The sequence below is a fragment of the Lupinus angustifolius genome, chromosome LG08 (genome assembly GCF_001865875.1).
Source record: "Lupinus angustifolius cultivar Tanjil chromosome LG08, LupAngTanjil_v1.0, whole genome shotgun sequence".
Lineage (NCBI taxonomy): Eukaryota > Viridiplantae > Streptophyta > Magnoliopsida > Fabales > Fabaceae > Lupinus > Lupinus angustifolius.
In genome coordinates this window covers 730,253-749,409 of record NC_032016.1, presented here as the reverse complement: position 1 = coordinate 749,409, position 19,157 = coordinate 730,253, and the positions used below count along the sequence as shown (strand labels likewise).

General features: G+C 35.7%; 1 protein-coding gene across 4 annotated transcripts in view; it reads left to right on the top strand.

The window, feature by feature from the left end:
• Positions 186-19,157, top strand: part of LOC109354472 (DNA replication ATP-dependent helicase/nuclease DNA2) — a 34,335-nt gene continuing 15,363 nt past the window's right edge. Inside the window, exons 1-24 of one of the 4 annotated variants that reach the window (XM_019596995.1) lie at positions 186-708; positions 1,938-2,105; positions 2,185-2,409; positions 2,626-2,685; positions 3,321-3,530; positions 3,624-3,677; positions 3,759-3,820; positions 4,746-4,875; positions 11,815-11,925; positions 12,217-12,313; positions 12,479-12,561; positions 13,044-13,109; positions 13,803-13,955; positions 14,110-14,165; positions 14,255-14,312; positions 14,388-14,498; positions 14,584-14,640; positions 15,985-16,119; positions 16,241-16,480; positions 17,774-17,848; positions 18,043-18,158; positions 18,263-18,335; positions 18,439-18,543; positions 18,659-18,826. In XM_019596995.1, the coding sequence (XP_019452540.1) occupies positions 268-708; positions 1,938-2,105; positions 2,185-2,409; positions 2,626-2,685; positions 3,321-3,530; positions 3,624-3,677; positions 3,759-3,820; positions 4,746-4,875; positions 11,815-11,925; positions 12,217-12,313; positions 12,479-12,561; positions 13,044-13,109; positions 13,803-13,955; positions 14,110-14,165; positions 14,255-14,312; positions 14,388-14,498; positions 14,584-14,640; positions 15,985-16,119; positions 16,241-16,480; positions 17,774-17,848; positions 18,043-18,158; positions 18,263-18,335; positions 18,439-18,543; positions 18,659-18,826 (3,054 nt within the window). In that variant the 5' untranslated portion in view covers positions 186-267. The remainder of the gene's footprint in view (positions 709-1,937; positions 2,106-2,184; positions 2,410-2,625; positions 2,686-3,320; positions 3,531-3,623; positions 3,678-3,758; positions 3,821-4,745; positions 4,876-11,814; positions 11,926-12,216; positions 12,314-12,478; positions 12,562-13,043; positions 13,110-13,802; positions 13,956-14,109; positions 14,166-14,254; positions 14,313-14,387; positions 14,499-14,583; positions 14,641-15,984; positions 16,120-16,240; positions 16,481-17,773; positions 17,849-18,042; positions 18,159-18,262; positions 18,336-18,438; positions 18,544-18,658; positions 18,827-19,157) is intronic. The other 3 variants (XM_019596994.1, XM_019596993.1, XM_019596992.1) reach the window with 3 other exon arrangements.

The following is a 19,157-nucleotide window of genomic DNA, read 5'->3' as shown; positions in this document are numbered from 1 at the left end:
TGAAAAAAAAAGCATTTAAGCTCTTAATTTTTAATTACATTGAATTTAAACTCGAAAGACTACAAAGAAAGGAAAAAAAAGTCAAAACAATTTGGACCATAGGGACTAAGGTGTACATTTTCAATATAATCTTTTTGGACCATGAAAGCCCAATGTTATTTGCGCGGGAAAACAATTCTCAATTTTTCATCACTCAGTAACTGGAACTTGTAACTAATAGTTAGTGAAGAACATCGATGCACTGAACCCTAACGAAATTCGAAACAAATGCCTCCAAGGAAAAAATCCAACGCTTCTTCTTCTTCTTCCTCTTCCAAGAAACCTTCCAAATTCGGCATTCAACACTTCTTCGATCGCCACACTGCTTCTCAGCAGAAGATTCAACAATCCAATGATGCAAACCCCAACACTGCTTCCGATTCCAAACCTACCACTGATTTTACGGTTTTACCCTCTCCGAATCTTCCAGAACCTTCTGGATCGTCGAAATCAGGACATGTTGTTCTCAGAACGGATGCGCTGGATGCTTCGCATAACAGTGGTGGTAGTAATAACAACGATGTTGATCGGCCGTCGGAGGTTACTCCTCCGGAGAGTTTGGTGTTGCCGGGGAGTGATAATGCGGCGACTGAGAGTTTCGCGGCCGAGGAGTCTCCGGAGATGTCTAAGTCTGTGTCACTTAAACGCTTCAAATTCTCACCTGGGATGGTAAGCACTTTAAAATGCTTAATTTGATTAATTGTTTTGTATTAGGTGTGGTTTTTCGGTTCCTTTTCTGACTTTTTATTGACCCACAAATTGGATTCAAAATGAATTACATGGTAAATTAGTAGGGGTAGAACTAAGAGATTAGAGTTAAGAAGGTCAAAGAATAAGACCTTACTTATGGTTTCGGTTAAATAATTTATATTTTCGTTAAAAAAAGACTACAACTTTGTTTAGCATAACTAGTTGGTAGGCTAATTGAAAGCTTATAAATCGAGAATTAAAAGTTGTGAGGTGGTGTAAACTTTAGCAAATTGCAGAAAGTTGAAGAATTGAGAGAGAAGACGAGAGATAGAAAAGGGAGTGTAACTGCCACTCCTTGATATTATTTCTGATAATATGAAATTGATACAATGAATGAGAAGTGCATTTCTATTTATAGATGATGCCAAGCTTCTTTTACAAGTCTAAGAGGTAGTTTTAGTAACTTCCAGTAACTACCTCACTAACTAACACTAATCAACGAAGTCTTAATTAATACAAGTGAATAGAAAGCTTTTCTCTAATAGCGAATAAGCTAGCTGATTGAATGAGAAGTGTTTGCTTATGTTAACTGGTTGTATTAGAAGTGTTTGCTAATATTAGCTGTTAGAAGTAAAAGGAAATAATTCCCCAACTTATAAGCTCATAAGTTACTTTAGCTTATCAAATAGGAGCTTATATGCTTGTACCTTACTAAAATATGCACCTTTGCGAAACATCAACTCGTAGCTTATTTTTGGTCAAATAAACTACTAGCATATAAGCTCTGTTAGTATTACCAAAACCCTATACATGTTAAAAACATGACTTTTTTAAAACATTGGGCAGCCATAGCCACTGCATGCTATACAAGGTGCCACCCCTGTCATTTAGGACTACTAGTCATTGGTCAGTGCACACATATGGGCCATGTAAGAGTTTACTGATATAAATGGAACCACTTTAATTGTCGCATTCTTGCATAAATTACCTGATTAAAATCACATTGTTCAGCATGTTTTTAATCCAAATTTCATAATTGTTTTTATTTTTGGTTTTGTTTTTAGCCTGAAATTCCAAACGGTAGTCTCTATTCTGCTAAGTATCGAGAGGGTGCAGTTCAGTGTGGTTCTTTATGCATTTGTATTGTTTGTTTCTTCACTCACATCTTTCTGATATGACCTTTGTGGTCGTATATTTTGAGAATATAGTTTATAAAGCAAAGTCAGGATGATGGGGCTGACGAGGTTACATGGAAGATATCTCCAGTGAATGAAAGACTCCAAGCAGTTTCGAAACAGATGCCTGCGATAATTAAAGCACTATCTGACACTTCGAGAATCAACTTGTTGCCATTCCGCAGCTGCTCAGAAAATAAGGTAAGTTTATGAGGAGCATTTCCATTTAATTTGATACATATTAGTGAATGAGATTGTTGTATAACAATGCATGATGCAGGATTCTCTTGATAAAGATGGAAAGGTTGAAAAGTTGTTTACTTCACCTACTCCCAAGGCTTCTGCAAAATCTCTGGTGTCAATGAGTAAATTAGGGTTGAAAAGGATAAACCCAGATCGTGATGTGGATTCTAATATCAGTGCGGGTGCTGTGAGTAACTCTGAAGCATCTAGTGGAGAGAGTCCCTTCAGAACTCCACCATCTTTGTCTTATTGCTCTGATAAGGTGATTCATCTTCTTAATTTTTGGTCCTTACTACCTGCTAAATCTTCCAGTGGATTATCACTATTTTTATTTTTGAAGAAAAATGGGAAACTTAAATATTGTTTTTCCTTGGTTTAATTGATTTCTTAATATTCTCTTACTCTGAAACTTGTTTTCTCCTTATATATCAAAGGATGCATTTGGGTATCTTGTTTTATGTTGCATTTGTCGGTGCAGCTTGTCAAGGATATTGAGCGGAGTGGACCACCTCATCACTCTTATTTGAGACACAAAAAGGTTTGGTTTCTCGTTTTATTTTCGTGATAGCAATTCCCTCAGGTCCAGCTGAACTGCTGAGAGGTCTACTTTAATTAGTACCATACCTGATTGCTTATTGATAATTTACTACTCTTTCAAGGCATAAGGACCGGAGATTCCCAGTTTTTTCTTTGTGGTAAATTAGGTATAAAATAAGCAGTTGGATTGGTCAGGAGATGAAAATGACATAATTTTGGAATAGAATTCATATAACATGAGTGGAACATAAGACAAAAGGATGGTATTTCAAACTGTAAGGCATAATCCAAACCATGCGTACAGAGAAAAAACTGGATGTAGTATTGTAGTAGCACAGAATTCAGCATCTAGAATCAGTCACTTTAGCATGTGTACAGAAAACTTGTCAATCTTTTGTTGCTGTAGTTGTACAGGAAACTATTATTTATATCAGCACTCGATAAAAACCAGTTAGCAGATGTTTTCCTTATATTTTTCAAGGAGAGGATCCTGCTGAATCATTGACACACTTTTTTATTCCCATAGAGGAGGCTTGTGACCTATAACTTGTCATCATTCTATAACCTTATTATATTCAGCAGTTTCAATATGGGAGGATGGGAGGAATCCACATATTAATGTGAATAATTTTGTAGGAATTTCTTGAGCTGTTAGATCAAGTTGAAGATGCCATTGCTGTTGACGATGCTAATGTCTGTAATCAAAGCATTTCCTCTTTTAAATCTCAAGATGGAGTTGCTGATGAGCTTCCTGTCATAGCCAACCATAAAGTAGAAAAGACAAAATCACAAATACCTAAAGAGGTTGTTGGTGTGTTCTCCAATTATATTTTTTTGGTTTTGGAGGTATGTTCTTGTTATCATGCTCTATTTTACTGATTATTTGGATGGCAAAACATTAGTTTTCTTAGGCTTATTGATATTTACTTTCTACATCAGGTGACTGAAAAATTTAGGATTTCTGATTCATCCGCTGCTGGATGCCAATACAAGGTCTAGTAAGGCTCATTGCTATAACTATCTTATTACTTCTAGGTATCTGGACAATGTTTTTTTTGATCCACTGCTCTGCAGGTGCTCCGTTTACTAAATGAACAAACTGGGGAAGAACGGGCTGTAAACTTGTGGGATGAGTGGTAAGTTAGTGTACTCAACTATACTTGAGTTGATATCAATGTGTATATCCTATATTTGTGGCATTACAACAACCCTAAGTATTTGGAGTATCAAGTTGTTTTGTTATTTACTTATTTTAAACTGGTACCTGTCACAGTCAGTGTAACTGTAACTCTTGTTATTTATTTTAGTTATTGCATATAGTTGTACTTCACTATTACTTAAACTACAGGATGTACATGACTTATTTTGTACATAATTTCTAGATTTTGAGACAGAATATTTCATTTCATTATATCCATGATTGGACAGTACATGTGGTATTGTTTCAGAATTGGAGTATAAATTCTGTTACAAATAAGGAAATATATGGGGGAACAAGTCTCCTATAAATCAAAGAAAGAAAAATAATAATAAAGATAAACTTCCTAATCATATCTGAATTGATTTGATTCAGATTTATTCCTCCTAAATTGATACCAATGAATCTGGACAGTTTTTAACATGATTAATTCAGATATATGAGGTGCTAGACACTTGCATGACTCCAATTAACAGTAATTACTTATTCTTGTTTCTCCAGATTTACAATTATTTACTCATTTACTGTAGTTGTTATAATTGAGCACTAAGAGTGTGAGCCTCGATGCAACGGTAAGGTTGCTTGTCTTGTGACCTGAAGGTCATGAGTTCAAATACTAAAAACAACCTCTTCACCTGTGAGTGTAAGGATATGTGCATCTACCCTCCCAGATCCCACTAGTGAGGAGCTTCATACACTAGGCCACCCTTAGTTGTTATAATTGAGCACCCTGAACCGAATTCTTGTACAAGAGTAGTCAAAAGTTTGAGTTCTCAGTTTATTATTTGTCCTGCCTCTCAAGTATTCTCTTTTTAAAAAAATATGTTTCTTGCATTCCTAATTCCATTTCTAAAATATGATAGGTCTTGCAGCGTAGTTGCGCCTGGAGACACTGTGAATGTAATCGGTCAATTTGAAGGGGGAAATTGCAATGTTGATCATGATAATAATTTTTTGATTGTACACCCAGATATTCTGATGTCTGGAACACGGGTAATTATATTTTGAACTATTAGAATATTGCATGTAATGCAATTTAGTTTAGTTATTAATCTGTTGTAATGTTGTTAGGTAAAGTAACTGAATTAGTTTCTAACAGTTACTTTACCATTTTTGCCCTTTCTAGACTTTTTCTATAATAGCAACTTTGCTTTCCCTTTGTTGTATTAAGTTTTCATCAATAAAAGTAAAATCCCTTTATATCTTTCTCTCTCCGAAGCTTCTTCTTCTTTCTTCTTCACATTCTGTTTTTCATCTTCTTACATGGTATCACACCATGGCAACTGACAACAACACAACGACGTTCCGATCCTCTTCTCCGATTTCTCCTTCCGCTGTCTCGCCGCTTGATGCGGTGTCTTCTCCACTTGTTCTTCCGACGTCGTCCATGAAACTCACTGTGAAGAACTATTTGGTGTGGAGACACTTCATGTTAGCCACGCTAACCTCGAATCGTGCTAATTGATTCGTTCTAGGGACGGAAATTCCACATCGTTTTCTTAACGATGATGATAAGTTAATCAATCGCGTCAGTCCAGCATACCTACGTTGGGAAGAACTTGATCAATGTGTATTTTCGTGGATCCTTAATTCTCTATCTGAAAGTCTTCAACCACGGGTGGTAGGTTGTGTTCACTCGTGGCAGTTATGGGAGGAGCTAGATTCGTTCTATAATTCGCAGACAAAAGCACGAATTAGGCAGTTGATTACTTCACAAAAATCAAGAGTCTTGTTGATGCTTTGATCTTCATCGGTACTCCAATTTCTACCTCTGAACACATTGATTACATTTTGGATGGCTTGAATGAGGAATATCAACCGGTAATCACTTCTATTAAAAGTCAAATTGATTTGCCTTCTATTCACAATATCGAATCATTTTTGTTGACATTTGAATTAAGGTTAGAGAAGAATAAACACAAAACTATTTCTGATGCTTTGTCTGTAAATATTGCATTTGAATCTCCATTATCTTCTACTTCTGTTTCTTCTCAACCACGAGCTTCCATCACTCCATCAGTTTTCTACTCTCCAAAAGCTGAATCTCCTAATCCGGCGCCCTATGGTTTTGGAAATGCAAGTAATTTTCGAGGTCATTGTGGTCGTCGGGGTGGTAATGGTGGTCGTCACCGTGGAGGTCGTTATTCCCGTGGAGGATATTCACCGGTGCTTTGTGTATACTGTAATCGTCATGGTCATGATGTTGTGTTTTGCTATTATGCTCCTCCACACTTTGGACTAACATATACACCTCCAGCTGGACCTATGTCATGTGTTGCACCTAGTTATGTGCCACGTCATTCACACTATTCTTCTTTTCAGTCTACTAATGAGCCAACAAGATATCCAACCCACTTTTATCCGGACTATCCAACTGACTTCTACAATGGCAATGGAGGGCACTATGGATCCTCTAATGGAAGAGATTCACTACTTGGACCTGGCCCAACACATCCATCATCTCCACATTATCATAACTATCCCATTTCAGCTCACGTTGCACACAAGGAGCTTCCCTCTTCTCCAACTCGAGATGCAAAGCGTGTTACTTGGTATCTTGACTCAGGTGCCACCAACCATTTACTGCAGATGCTTCACTTGTTCATGAGCCTATTGTCATGGGTAATGGCACTGGAATCTCAATTAAAAGTGTTGGCAATTCTCATCTTACTTCACCTTTTAATTCACATATTTCCTTGTCTCTTCAAAATCTGCTTCTTGTTCCCTCAATCACGAAAAATCTTATTAGTGTTGCTCAATTTGCTAGAGACAACTTATGTTATTTTGAATTTCATCCTAATATCTGTTTTGTGAAATCTCAGGATACTAATGAAATTTTACTCCAAGGGTCACTCACCAAAGAAGGACTCTATGCTTTTCATGACCTTCTTCCAAGTCATCCTAGTTGTCATCCTTCCACTTTTACTCTTACAACAAATTGTACTGGTTTGCCTAACCCTACCACTTGTAATAAATCTAGTATTTTTTCTCTATGGCACAATAGGCTAGGCCATCCTCATTACACTGTTGCGAAGGATATTTTAACACAATGTAAAATTCCTTCTATCAATAAAACTGATGCTGACTTCTGTAATTCATGTTGTGTTGGTAAAGCTCACAAACTTCATGCACCTAGTTCCACTACACTTTATCATTATGCTTTTGAGCTAATATTTGTTGATTTATGGGGACCTGCCCCTGTTTACTCAGTTTCTGGCTTTCAGTATTATTTTTCCATAGTAAATGCTCACACCAAACACACATGGTTATTTCTACTAAAACAAAAGTGAAACATTAGCAATGTTTCAGTATTTTCTTAGGTATGTTCACACTCAATTCACTCACACAGTCAAGGCAGTGCAGAGTGATTTTGGGGGTGAATTTAGACCTTTTAGTGCCTTTCTTAAATCTGTTGGAATTGTGCATAGAATATCTTGTCCTCACACACATCACCAACAAGGTACTATTGAGCGCAAACATAGACACATAGTTGAGACTGGTTTAACCTTGTTAGCTCATTCTCATTTACCTATAACTTTCTGGGATCATGCCTTCATCACTGCAGTCTATCTAATTAATAGACTTCCTTCAATCACCCTCAGTCATAAGTCTCCCTATGAGATGTTTAAACAATTCCCATATTACAAATTTCTTAAGGTATTTGGATGTGCTTGTTTTCCGCTGCTTAGACCCTTTACCGAACACAAATTGGATTCACGAAGCTCTGAGTGCATCTTTCTGGGATACTTCGTGAGTCACAAGGGTTATAAATGTCTCTCTAAGGAAGGAAAAATTTACATATCCAAAGATGTCATCTTCAATGAGTCTCATTTTCCTTCCATGTATCATGTTTCTACTTCTGCTCATAATCCTACTTCTGATTCTGTCCAGTCCACAACAGTATTCACAAAATTCCATAATTCCAACAGTCCTAATACATTTTCTCCATTAGCTTCTGCTCCTGTCTTGTCAAACTCTCCCTCTCTGCCCCATCCAATGAACAATTCTCAGTCTGTTCATGAAATTCCCTTTGAAATTCAATCACCTGCTTTGTCTTCTTCTCCTAATACTGTTCCCCTACCATCTTCATCTCCCATTCAACTCTCCTCTTCCACTTATACTCCCTCTACACCAACAACCACTTCTTCAATTCCCTGTTTCTCTTCTTCTCCTGTTTCATCTCACCCTATGCAAACCAGATCCAAATATGGTATTTTCAAAACTATTCATCCTAGTGTTCATCCCACACAGAGAGAACCAACCAGTGCCAAAACTGCTCTCTCTATTCCAGTATGGCAGCAGGCTATGACAGCAGAATATGATGCTCTCATGGCCTTGAATACTTGGACTTTGGTCCCTTTACCTCCTCTAAAACAAGCTATTGGATGTAAGTGAGTGTTTAGGATAAAAGAAAACCCAGATGGCACAACTAACAAGTACAAGGCAAGACTTGTTGCCAAAGGGTTCCATCAAAGACATGAAGTTGATTACAATGAGACCTATTCTCCTGTTGTAAAACCTGTTACAATAAGAATACTTTTGACTCTTGCTGTCACACATCACTGAATGATTGAGCAAGTTGACATTAACAATGCCTTTCTCAATGGTGTTTTAAATGAAAAAGTCTACATGACACAACCTACTGGTTTTCAACAGAGTGACAAATCCCTGGTCTGCAAGCTAAACAAAGCCATCTATGGCCTAAAACAGGCTCCTAGACAATGGTTTGAGAGGTTGAAAGGTTCTCTCATTAAACTTGGGTTTCAAATAAGCAAGTGTGACAACTCTTTGTTCTTTCAAAGCTCTTCATCTCATCATCTATATATCCTAGTATATGTGAATGACATCATAGTCACGGGTTCATCCTCTACCCTAGTTAAACAGGTTATCAAAGATCTCAGCAACACATTTGCCTTGAAACAGTTGGGCCCTTTGGATTATTTCCTTGGCATTGAGGTCAAGCATAAGAACAATGGTTCACTCTTTCTTTCTCAGGCTAAGTACATTCGGGATCTCCTAGACAGAGCAAATCTATCCACTTCTAAAGCTAACATTACTCCTATGGCTAGCAACTGCAAACTGACCAAACATGGCACTGATTACTTCGAGGATTCCACCTTCTACAGATCAATTGTAGGAGCTCTGCAATATGCAACCATTACTAGACCAGACATCACCTATAGTGTCAACAAGGTCTGTCAATTCATGGAAAAACCCCTCAATTGACATTGGACTGTTGTCAAACGAATTCTTAAATATCTCCAGGGATCCACATCCTTGGGTCTGTCTATTAATCCTGCTCTTGGTTCCTCTGATTCAAAATTGTCCCTCATGGCCTACTGTGATGCTGATTGAGCTTTAGACATGGATGACAGAAAATTAACCTCTGGGGCATGCTTATATCTAGGACCAAATTTGGTAACTTGGTGGTCTAAGAAATAAAATACCATCTCAAGGTCTAGTACTGAAGCTGAGTATAGAAGCTTAGCCTTAGCCTCTCAAGAATTGATGTGGATTGAATCATTGCTTACTGAATTACAGATTCCTTTCACTACTCCTATTATTTTGTGTGACAACCAAAGCACAGTGGCCATGTCTCATAATCCAGTTCTACATAATAGAACTAAGCACATAGAATTAGATCTCTACTTTGTCAGGGATAAGATTCAAGGCAAAACTCTTATAGTGAAGCATGTTCCCTCTGAATTTCAAATAGCTGACATATTGACAAAACCTCTACCTAACAATCAATTTCTCACTTTAAGGAATCAACTCAGAGTTCAAGATTTTGGCTCATCAAGCTAGTACCCTCAGAGGGGTATATTAGAATATTGCATGTAATGCAATTTAGTTTAGTTATTAATCTGTTGTAATGTTGTTAGGTAAAGTAACTGAATTAGTTTCTAACAGTTACTTTACCATTTTTGCCCTTTCTAGACTTTTCTATAAAAGCAACTTTGCTTTCCCTTTGTTGTATTAAGTTTTCATCAATAAAAGTAAAATCCCCTTCTTCTTCTTTCTTCTACCTTTCTTCTTCACATTCTGTTTTTCATCTTCTTCATGAACTTTCTCATTAATATTACAGATTTCCATTCGTTACTAAAATCTTCTTCCTAAATTTAGTAAACCAAATACAGTTTCGGTGGTTTGTCTATTTTTTTTTATGAACTGAAATTTATTTCACTATCTAATTATGCAAATCATACAGTGAAGCAAAAGAATATTGTAATGCTGTACTTAAGTAATAAGTAATAGTGAAGATACTACATTTTTAAAAAGGAAAAATCGGAAGCCATGAGTACAAGGGTTTGAAGCCCTACGAAAACCATGTTGGAATTTGATAAAATTAGAGAAATAGAGAGAGAGAAGAGAAAGGAAACTGAATCTTAAATTGCGTTTATTGATTGTAAAGTTATGTTTACACTTTAATGCAGGCTTTAGATACCTGCTTCATTCCCTAACTAGATTGGTAACTACCTAACCGAACATATAGCTAATCTAACCACCTCTTGTGGCATAGCAAGAGGCCAACAAGAGTTGTGTGAAGTGCATTATTGTACTGCCCTCTAAAGTATACAGTATTGACCTCAGTGCATACGTTAAAGTCGAAACTGCTATTTTGGTCCCTCAACTTAGTTTATCTCCTCAATTTAGTCTCTCAATTTTTTTCCATCAGTTAGTGTTGCAGTGTGGTCAGCTTTGGCCTCAAAATGACGCCATTTTGGGTCTTCTTCTTCTCCACCGGATCTGCCATGGTTGATCCACCGTTATTCTCCATCAGCATTAGCGACCTGGAGGAGCAACAGCAACCACCACCACCATTAGTGATGGCAGCAGCAATGATGCCAGCAAAACTGACGGATATAGAAATGGAGAAGAGGACCAAAATGATGCCCGTTTTGATGGGTTTACGGGAAAGTAATGGAAATTGACTTATAGAAGGACTAATGTGAGGGCTTAAACCAAAGTTGAGGGACTTAAGTGTGAAAAAAATATTGTAGAAAGTTGAGAAAATAAATTAAGTTGAGGGACCAAAATAGAAGTTTTGTCTACATAAAACTAGTGCTACTCTAGTACTATTCTAGTGACATTTAACCTATGTGGCTTCAAAATGTTGATTTAAATATTTTTTCGTAGGACATGTATTGTGCAATTCATAGTCTTATTCAGTGTTGCCCAATAGCGGCCATGGCGGTGCCGTTTTTTAGGCTACCACCATTAGTCATTTGGGAAATCCCGCCATATGGCCGTGTCTGCCTTTTTTTTCCAGTTTACTTCCTTTTTTTTTTTCCAGTTTACTTTATATACAAATTTAAAACAATTATTTAACAGTAGCACAGTGTATTCCAAAAATAGGATAACACACAGTATGAATGTTTTGCATTTTATATTTGTGTTTTGCTTTGATTTTTAGTTGTGGCTCTTTACAAGACTTGTTAGTATTGTTTATTTTACTTTTTATCGATCTTATGATGTTATGAGACATTGATACTTAATGATTTTTATTAAACTTTATGTTATTGTATTATTATTTTATTTTTTCTATTATGTTACATTTTTTATTTATTTTTTGTCATCCGCCATTATGATGTCCGCTATTTGCCCGCAACGCTTTCATGGCTGAATTTTGACAGCCGCCATCCGCCATCGCCATCCGCCATGGGCAACACTGGTCTTATTAAGTTTCATTAATATTTGTTGTTGTGTTCAACTTACGGAATTTGGATTCTCTGGTTTATTTTAAATAGGTAGGTTCATTGTTATTCATGGCTCTGAACTATTAGGAACTAATCTCTGTTTTCAGTTTAGATATCTGTGGTGGATGCCCCCATATATTCTGTTCAATATATTTTATTTTATCTACAGATATGTGTATGTTATATTTATCAATATATGCATACCTATTATTCCTAATACAAAGGTGTCTTCCAGGTTGCTTCCAGTTTCAGTTGTGCAAGGAGAACTGTCTTAGATGAGAGGATAAAATCAAACGAGTACTCAATTGCAGCTCTAACTGGAACCCTGCTTCACCAAATTTTCCAGGTCTCTAATATTCATTATGTACCCTATAAGATTTTTATATATGTACTCTTATATTCTTTCTTTCCTATAAGTCTGACATTATGGTGTCATTTGATTCATGTAGCCGACCCCACCTAGTGGGATAAAGGCTTGGTTGTTGTTGTTGTATGAATTTGGCATTAAGCTTCTCTATTTCTTTTTCCTTTAACTTTTTTTTCATGTGGGGCGTGTTTGGTTTTTTGTTGTTGTTGTTGTTGGGATTAAGGCTTGGTTGCTGTTGTTGTTTGGGTGTGGTTTGGCTTGTTGGTGCAGGCTGGGCTTATAAAAGTGTCTCCCACGGTAAACTTCTTGGAAGAATATGCAGAAGTGGTATTACAAAGAAACGTCGAAAGTTTGTATGCATGCCAAGGTATTGATTTCTGAGATACTGTGTTTTTATATGTATCACTTGTTTACATGTACATCATCTAGGAACCTACTCATAAGAGAATTTTCTCTGATGTAACTTGTTGATTGTTGACTCTGGACCATTTGTGTTGGGAGTATTAATTTGTTCTTCATGTGAATATTGCAGAAAATGAAGACAATGTTCGCAAAACCTTGATTAATTCTATCCCAAAATTATTGAGTTGGATCGGACAGTTCAAGAATACGGAGGTGCGTCAAAGTAGTTTGTGCTTTCTTCTGAAACAGATATGTTGAGGGATTGGGAAGCTTTGTTACATTGGGTTTCTTCTTTTTGGCCTTTGTTTCCTTGTTTCTTAGGATGTCTCCTTATCCTTCTCACTCTGTAATTCTTCCTCTACATCTCAATAAGTTTCTTTATTAAAAACATCATTGTTGGTCAGAATATAAGAGGTTAGAAGGGAAGGCTTTTTTGAAACTAGCTTGTAGCATGTTTTGGCTAGAAACTGCATATTTCAGATACCATTTAGTTTTGGATGGATATTCATTTATTTACTTGGTGCCTAGGCATTCAGTATTAAGATGTGCGGCTGTTATGCATGCAGTACAATGTGCTACTCTTCTTTTTTGTTGATATACTGCTTTTACATATTCAAATTTTACTTCAGTAAAATATTTATACTTTACCATTAATTTTGTTAATATGGTTGGCTAATGACCTGGGGTTTTGACAGGAACGAAAAAACCCCAATGTTAATTTCAGATTTGATGATTGCCAGAAGAAAGTTATCATATCTGAGGCAAGTTTACATGGTCTCTTGTATTTAACTGACCGGTCTTACATATATTATTATGCATATATAATAGATATGCATGTGTTACATGAAGTACAATTATACCTAAACAAGTTGTGTGGGGAAACTTCAGGCTCTAATGTTTAAGTGCTTATTTGTCTATTGGAATGTATCTGCCTTTTCATTTTAGTTACTTTGAAGGATACCTATCCCTGTTCTAAATTGTTTATTTCTTCAGTTCTATTTGCTATAATTTAATCTCTTGTAGAAAGTTTAGTCTGTGTGTTTATTTCACTTAGAGCATGTAAATTGATGGTAGTTAGATGGTGATTAGCAGAGCCTAGTGGTTACTGAGTTAGTTAAATGGGTCTTTGTTCAGTTGTGTTTGATAGTTAAATAGACGGAAGTGTACAGGATAGTAGGATTCAGATTTCAGAGACTTTCAGTTTGTAAGAACAGAGCTATTATTGCTCAGTTGTGAGAGGGGAAATCCTTAGAGGAGGGTCTTTCTCCTTTTCCTCTTCAGATTCAATCAATAAAATTTGTTCGTTCATTTTCTCTGTTTTTCGTCAATTTCACAACCTTTTATTTGTCCTCCTAATAGTATTGCATTAATATCTATTGATGATCTTCTCATAATTTCATGTTACCCATAAAAAGAACATTATATACTCTTAGAGACGCTTGTGTTTAATACAGGTAATTGATATTGAAGAGATGGCATGGGCTCCTAAATATGGTTTGAAAGGGATGATTGATTCTTCTCTTAGAGTGAAAGTTCAATCAACAAAAGATGAAGGGGAGAAGATCATGCCATTAGAGTTCAAAACTGGAAAATCATCAAATAGCCAGGCAAGATTCTGGTGCTTACTTCTAATCAACCATAAAGTATGAGAGAAGATATACAACGAAGAAGTTTAAAATTTAAAACACCAGTAAGATTGTTATTGTATTAATTATTTATGATATATTTCTCTTCCAACTCTTCCATGTTATATATCTGCAGTCATTAGTAGAACACCGTGCTCAAGTAATATTGTACACTCTCCTGATGTCTGAAAGGTGCAAACTGTTCATTCTTACAGCACATATATTGAAGAACTTTTTTCAAAGAGTAGTTTTCATCCGATTTGTTCTGTTGATATTAATAGGTACCAGAAGACTATTGATTCTGGTCTTCTGTACTATCTCCAATCAGATCAGACACAGGTAAGTTCATGTTGCTTAACATCATCTGTATTTTCATTAATAAGAAGGTAATATTGTTTTAAATTTTTATCACAGGGTATTGTTGCTGAAAGATCTGACTTAGTGGGATTAATAATGCGACGTAATGAGCTAGCCAGTGATATTCTTAAGGCATTGACCTTGCAACAACTGCCACCAATGTTACAGGCATGGACTTCTCCATATTCATACACACTGTATTTTTAATATCTTTATCAGCTTGTCATAATAAGTCTTCATCTTCCGATTGTAGAGTCCTAGCCTTTGCAGAAGTTGTCGCCATCTTGATGTTTGTAGCATTTATCATAAGGTACCCTTTTACCATGTGAACTGTATCAATTTAACATACACTTTTGTAACTACTTTTGGCATGGAATCTGTCATTTATTTAACTGTTGATTCTCTTTTTATTTTTTAATTTCCCACTTAGACAAATGCTTTAAACACAGGTGACAGAGAAAAAATGTTTTTCTAAGTTAAATTTCTATGTAAATTAAATGTACATTTTGGTAATTGCGTTTTACTTCTAAAGTTAGGAAACCATGCTTTAGAGATTGTACTATTTAATGAATTCGACAAATGTCAATATCCAATATTTTTTGTTATTGTTTTGGTAAAAAGTGAAATTTAATGACAAAGAAGAGAAGTACAAGGCGTCGGGATAAAATGTCCTCCACCAGAAAACTGCTAAAATAAAAAATTATAAAGAACCAGCAAAATATAATTAAGAATAACAGTGGGCAATCTGTATGCAAACCAGAAATGACAACCCCCTTAAAAGACAGTGAACTGAGCACCAAAGTGAAGCCAAAAACCATATTCTATTCCTCAACATCACAGAAATACTGAAGCACACTGAAAAATCTTACATTCCTCCAACCATACGCAGTACAGAATAACAAAACTTCATAGTTCCAAGAATCTTGGCATCTTTTGTTCTTTCAAACTCTTTAAACCTTGTTGTCAGAGAGGTCTACTCTTTAGAGAGTCTAGGCAAACCTTCTCTTTCCCAACAACACTATACAGCTAATTCCACAGGGAATTAGCAATCAAATAGTCTTGGCACAAATGTACAACTGCTTCAGAGTTCATGCACATAATCCAAATACTAGGGGAAGTGTCTGTTTTAGGTCTCCGAATCTGAACTCATTTTTATTAATCCTATTCAGTACCATAGTCAAGACCAACGGTTTCACCTTAGAAAGAGGTTTGAATTTCCAAATTAGTTTTTTAACAGAAAACTTCTGTCCACTAGGAGAATAAGTTAAGAAATGACAGATACTTACAATGATAGCCACTAGAAGGGTCAAGAGTTCAAAAATATCTATCCTGAATCGAAGAAATATTGACATTTTCTTGAAAGTTGGGATTTTAAATCTTGTCCTTCTTTCATTAAGATTCCCTTCCAGATCTTGATTAAACAAAGTAATGCTTGTGTAATATAATTTCTTCTAAATATATTGGTCGTCATCACAATTTTGTAAGGCACTGTGTTATATATAATATATATGAAAGCAATTGCAGGTTATTAAAAAACCTTTACACAATATTTTAAGACGGAGTTTGTCATAATTTATTGCCTAATATAAGCAGAATCTATTCTTGGCAATATGTTTTTTCATTTGTTTTCTGGCACTTTACAAAAATGCTTTAGGCACATGGTGGAAGCACAGAGGGCAGTGGACTGGGAAATGTGTTTGATTCTCATACTAATCACCTGACATCTACTCATTCTAAGTTCCTCTGCCATTGGGATCGACTAATTGACTTAGAAGCTAAAGGGACTGAGGTGCAATTTTTAAAGTTTCTGTTTTAGTTTTTCTCTTCTGAGGTTTACTATTACTTTAATTAGCAAAGTCTTCCCCTTTCTATAGATAAAACTTATTTATCTCTCCACTTCACTGTTTCAGCTTTTAAAGAAACAAGTATGGCGATCACATGGCTTGAAGAATCCAATCAATGGTGGCCTTTCCTCTATTGTTCTTGATTCTTCGCATGGAATTCCTAATGATAAATCTCCAAAAGACAATTATTTCATATATCGTTTTGTACGACAAGATACTTCACGTCTCTCTGAAGCATCAGATGGTGATCCTTCTAGTGCTTCTCCAAATGATTTAGATCTCACACTTCGAAGTGGAGACCACGTGGTATGAATAATTTACATTTTTAAAGATAAATGTCTACATGTTTGATAAAAATCAAAGTAGTTAATGGTGGATGTGGTGCCGAGTGGCTGTAAAACACTATATAAGTACAATGGATTGGGGAGAATCCGCTTTAGCAAAGAAAGCAGGCCGATGATAACCTCTATTTTGGAAAGGATGCACAACAGAGGATAACCTCTATGGGCAAGGTGTCACAAGGACCATTGTTATCTTTGAAATTATAGCTCTCCAATCCAGTTAGAAATAGTTGTTGAGATATCAGTAGTTATTATAAGATATATTCTGACAATGTCATTAGAGTTATTATGACTATGTTATATATGCATTTGATGTTATTTCCATAGTTGGTTCTAATCCTTAAATTTTTAGGGATTGATTAGGCTGTTAGTGTATATAAATATTTTATTATATCAAACATTCATGAAATACAAGTTATATATTATTAACATATTTAATTATACTCAGTAGATACCAGACATGGTTGAAAGGTGTTGAGGTGAATTTTGGCTAGTCCAACCCTGGGAACTACTTAACTTAAAGGGAATTGTTGATTGTTGGTTGTCCATCACTCCATAGTAATTGTTGCCAAACACCACCTATATGTAATTTAAATGGAACTGTAACTTTTGGAACTATGGATTCTATTTAAAGATGACATAAAATGTGTCTTACATTTATGTTCCTTCTTCATTAGCATTTTCAGTAACTACAACATTGCTTTCTTTTATTGCCATTCTCTTTGAAATTTTATGCACTCATCACTTTACAGAAATGATGTAAAACACCTGTATTTGTATGAGTATTGGTTGCTAGAAGTGTTGTCCCGATCTGTGTTTCATGTTTGTTGTGCACTTATGCCAAATTGAATTACAAATATAATGTTTCATCTATTGCAAGAAATTGTGATTGCGCCTATTCCTTGTCCCTGAGTTATTTCAATAATAAAAATAAACTGGAATTACACTTCATACAATATTTTTCTGTTTCTTCACCTATTTTTTCCTCTCTAATGGCAATTTTAACTGGTCATGCCAATAAGTCTGTTAGAATATCCTACATATGCTAACACTTTGTTTGGATATATATACATAACCTATTCTCAAGTAAGTTGGTTATGCAAGCAGTGCAAGAGTGATTTTTGTTTCTTAACCAGAAAATGGATGTTTAAAAATAAGTGCCTTTGCTCAAGGGATTGTGTTATGCATATTATTTCATCATTTGATTGTCTTACATATTTTTTTTTGTAACTGTTTAATTTTTTGAGTTAAATTTTAGATACTGAGCAATGAATCTAGCCATCAAACTATTGCAAGGGGGGTGATCTCAGATATTAGTCAGATTCATGTATCCGTGAGTATTATAGTAATTGCAGGTTTTTTGTTTGACTTTTCCCATTTTGAACTTGATGTTAGCTTTTTTTTACTTCCTATGCTCATTTTTATAAGCATATACAGCCAAAGACAAGGTGAGAAAATCTTTGGCTGGATATCCGTTTTGTTGAGCTGCTAGTTTCAAATTAATAGTTACTTTTAAACTTCTTCCAGGTTTCCTTTTCTAAATGCTTAAGAATTCCTGGTAGGTCTTCCACTACGCACGATCTCCTTGAACAGGTTTGGAGACTTGATAAGGATGAATATGTCACATCATTTGCAATTATGAGGTGCTTCACTGACTACTGTTTTATTTAAACTTCATTTTGCATGATGTATGCTGGTGATAAAAATGATTTAATTATGTAACTACTTTCTTGTGCTTTTGCTGAAGGTTTAATCTTGTACAACTGTTTTTGCAAAATGATCGAAGTGGTCATCTGCGGAGAATGATTGTTGACCTAGAGGTGAATTACTTCCTCACTTTCTGCATGCCTTCCCCTTTTGCAAAATCACTTTTTACTAAGTATTTCTCCTTTTTCTATACTCCGGATGGCATGATGAGTGTAGGCTCCTAGGTTTGACAGTGGGTCTGTAGTTAGCCAGGATCCAGCGATATCCTATGTTTGGTCGGAGAAGAGTTTGAATGATGATCAACGTAGAGCAGTTCTTAAGGTTTGCAATAAAGCTGACATTTCTTGAATTCATTTCCTGATTTTTTGTCAGTGTTGCTTTAATTTTTCATTGGAATGATATTTCTATTTGGCTCTCCCTTGTTAATGATTGCCAGATACTTACAGCAAAAGATTATGCACTTATATTAGGGATGCCTGGAACGGGGAAGACATCCACAATGGTTCATGCTGTGAAATCCTTGCTGATTAGGGGCACATCCATTTTGCTGACGGCCTACACAAACTCTGCTGTTGATAATTTACTCATCAAATTAAAAGCACAGGTACCCATGCTTGTATACTAGAACATCTTCATGTATTTAATCAAAAGCTTATGTGCCATTTACTTGAATTTCCTCTGAACTATTCTGCATGGGGCTGAATATATGATTGCTTGGTCAACTATGAAAATTTGAATAAACTAAATAACACTATATGTATATTGTACCAAAAAATGAGGAACATGTTAGACAATTTAGAAACTCTCATGTCCCTTCATCCAACAGCTTAAACTTCTGGGAGAGCTTTTTCTGAACTTGGTATCAAAGCTAAATGTCATGAAAGTTGAGCTACCCACTGAAAATATGTATACTTCACTCTCCAGATTCAAAGCTG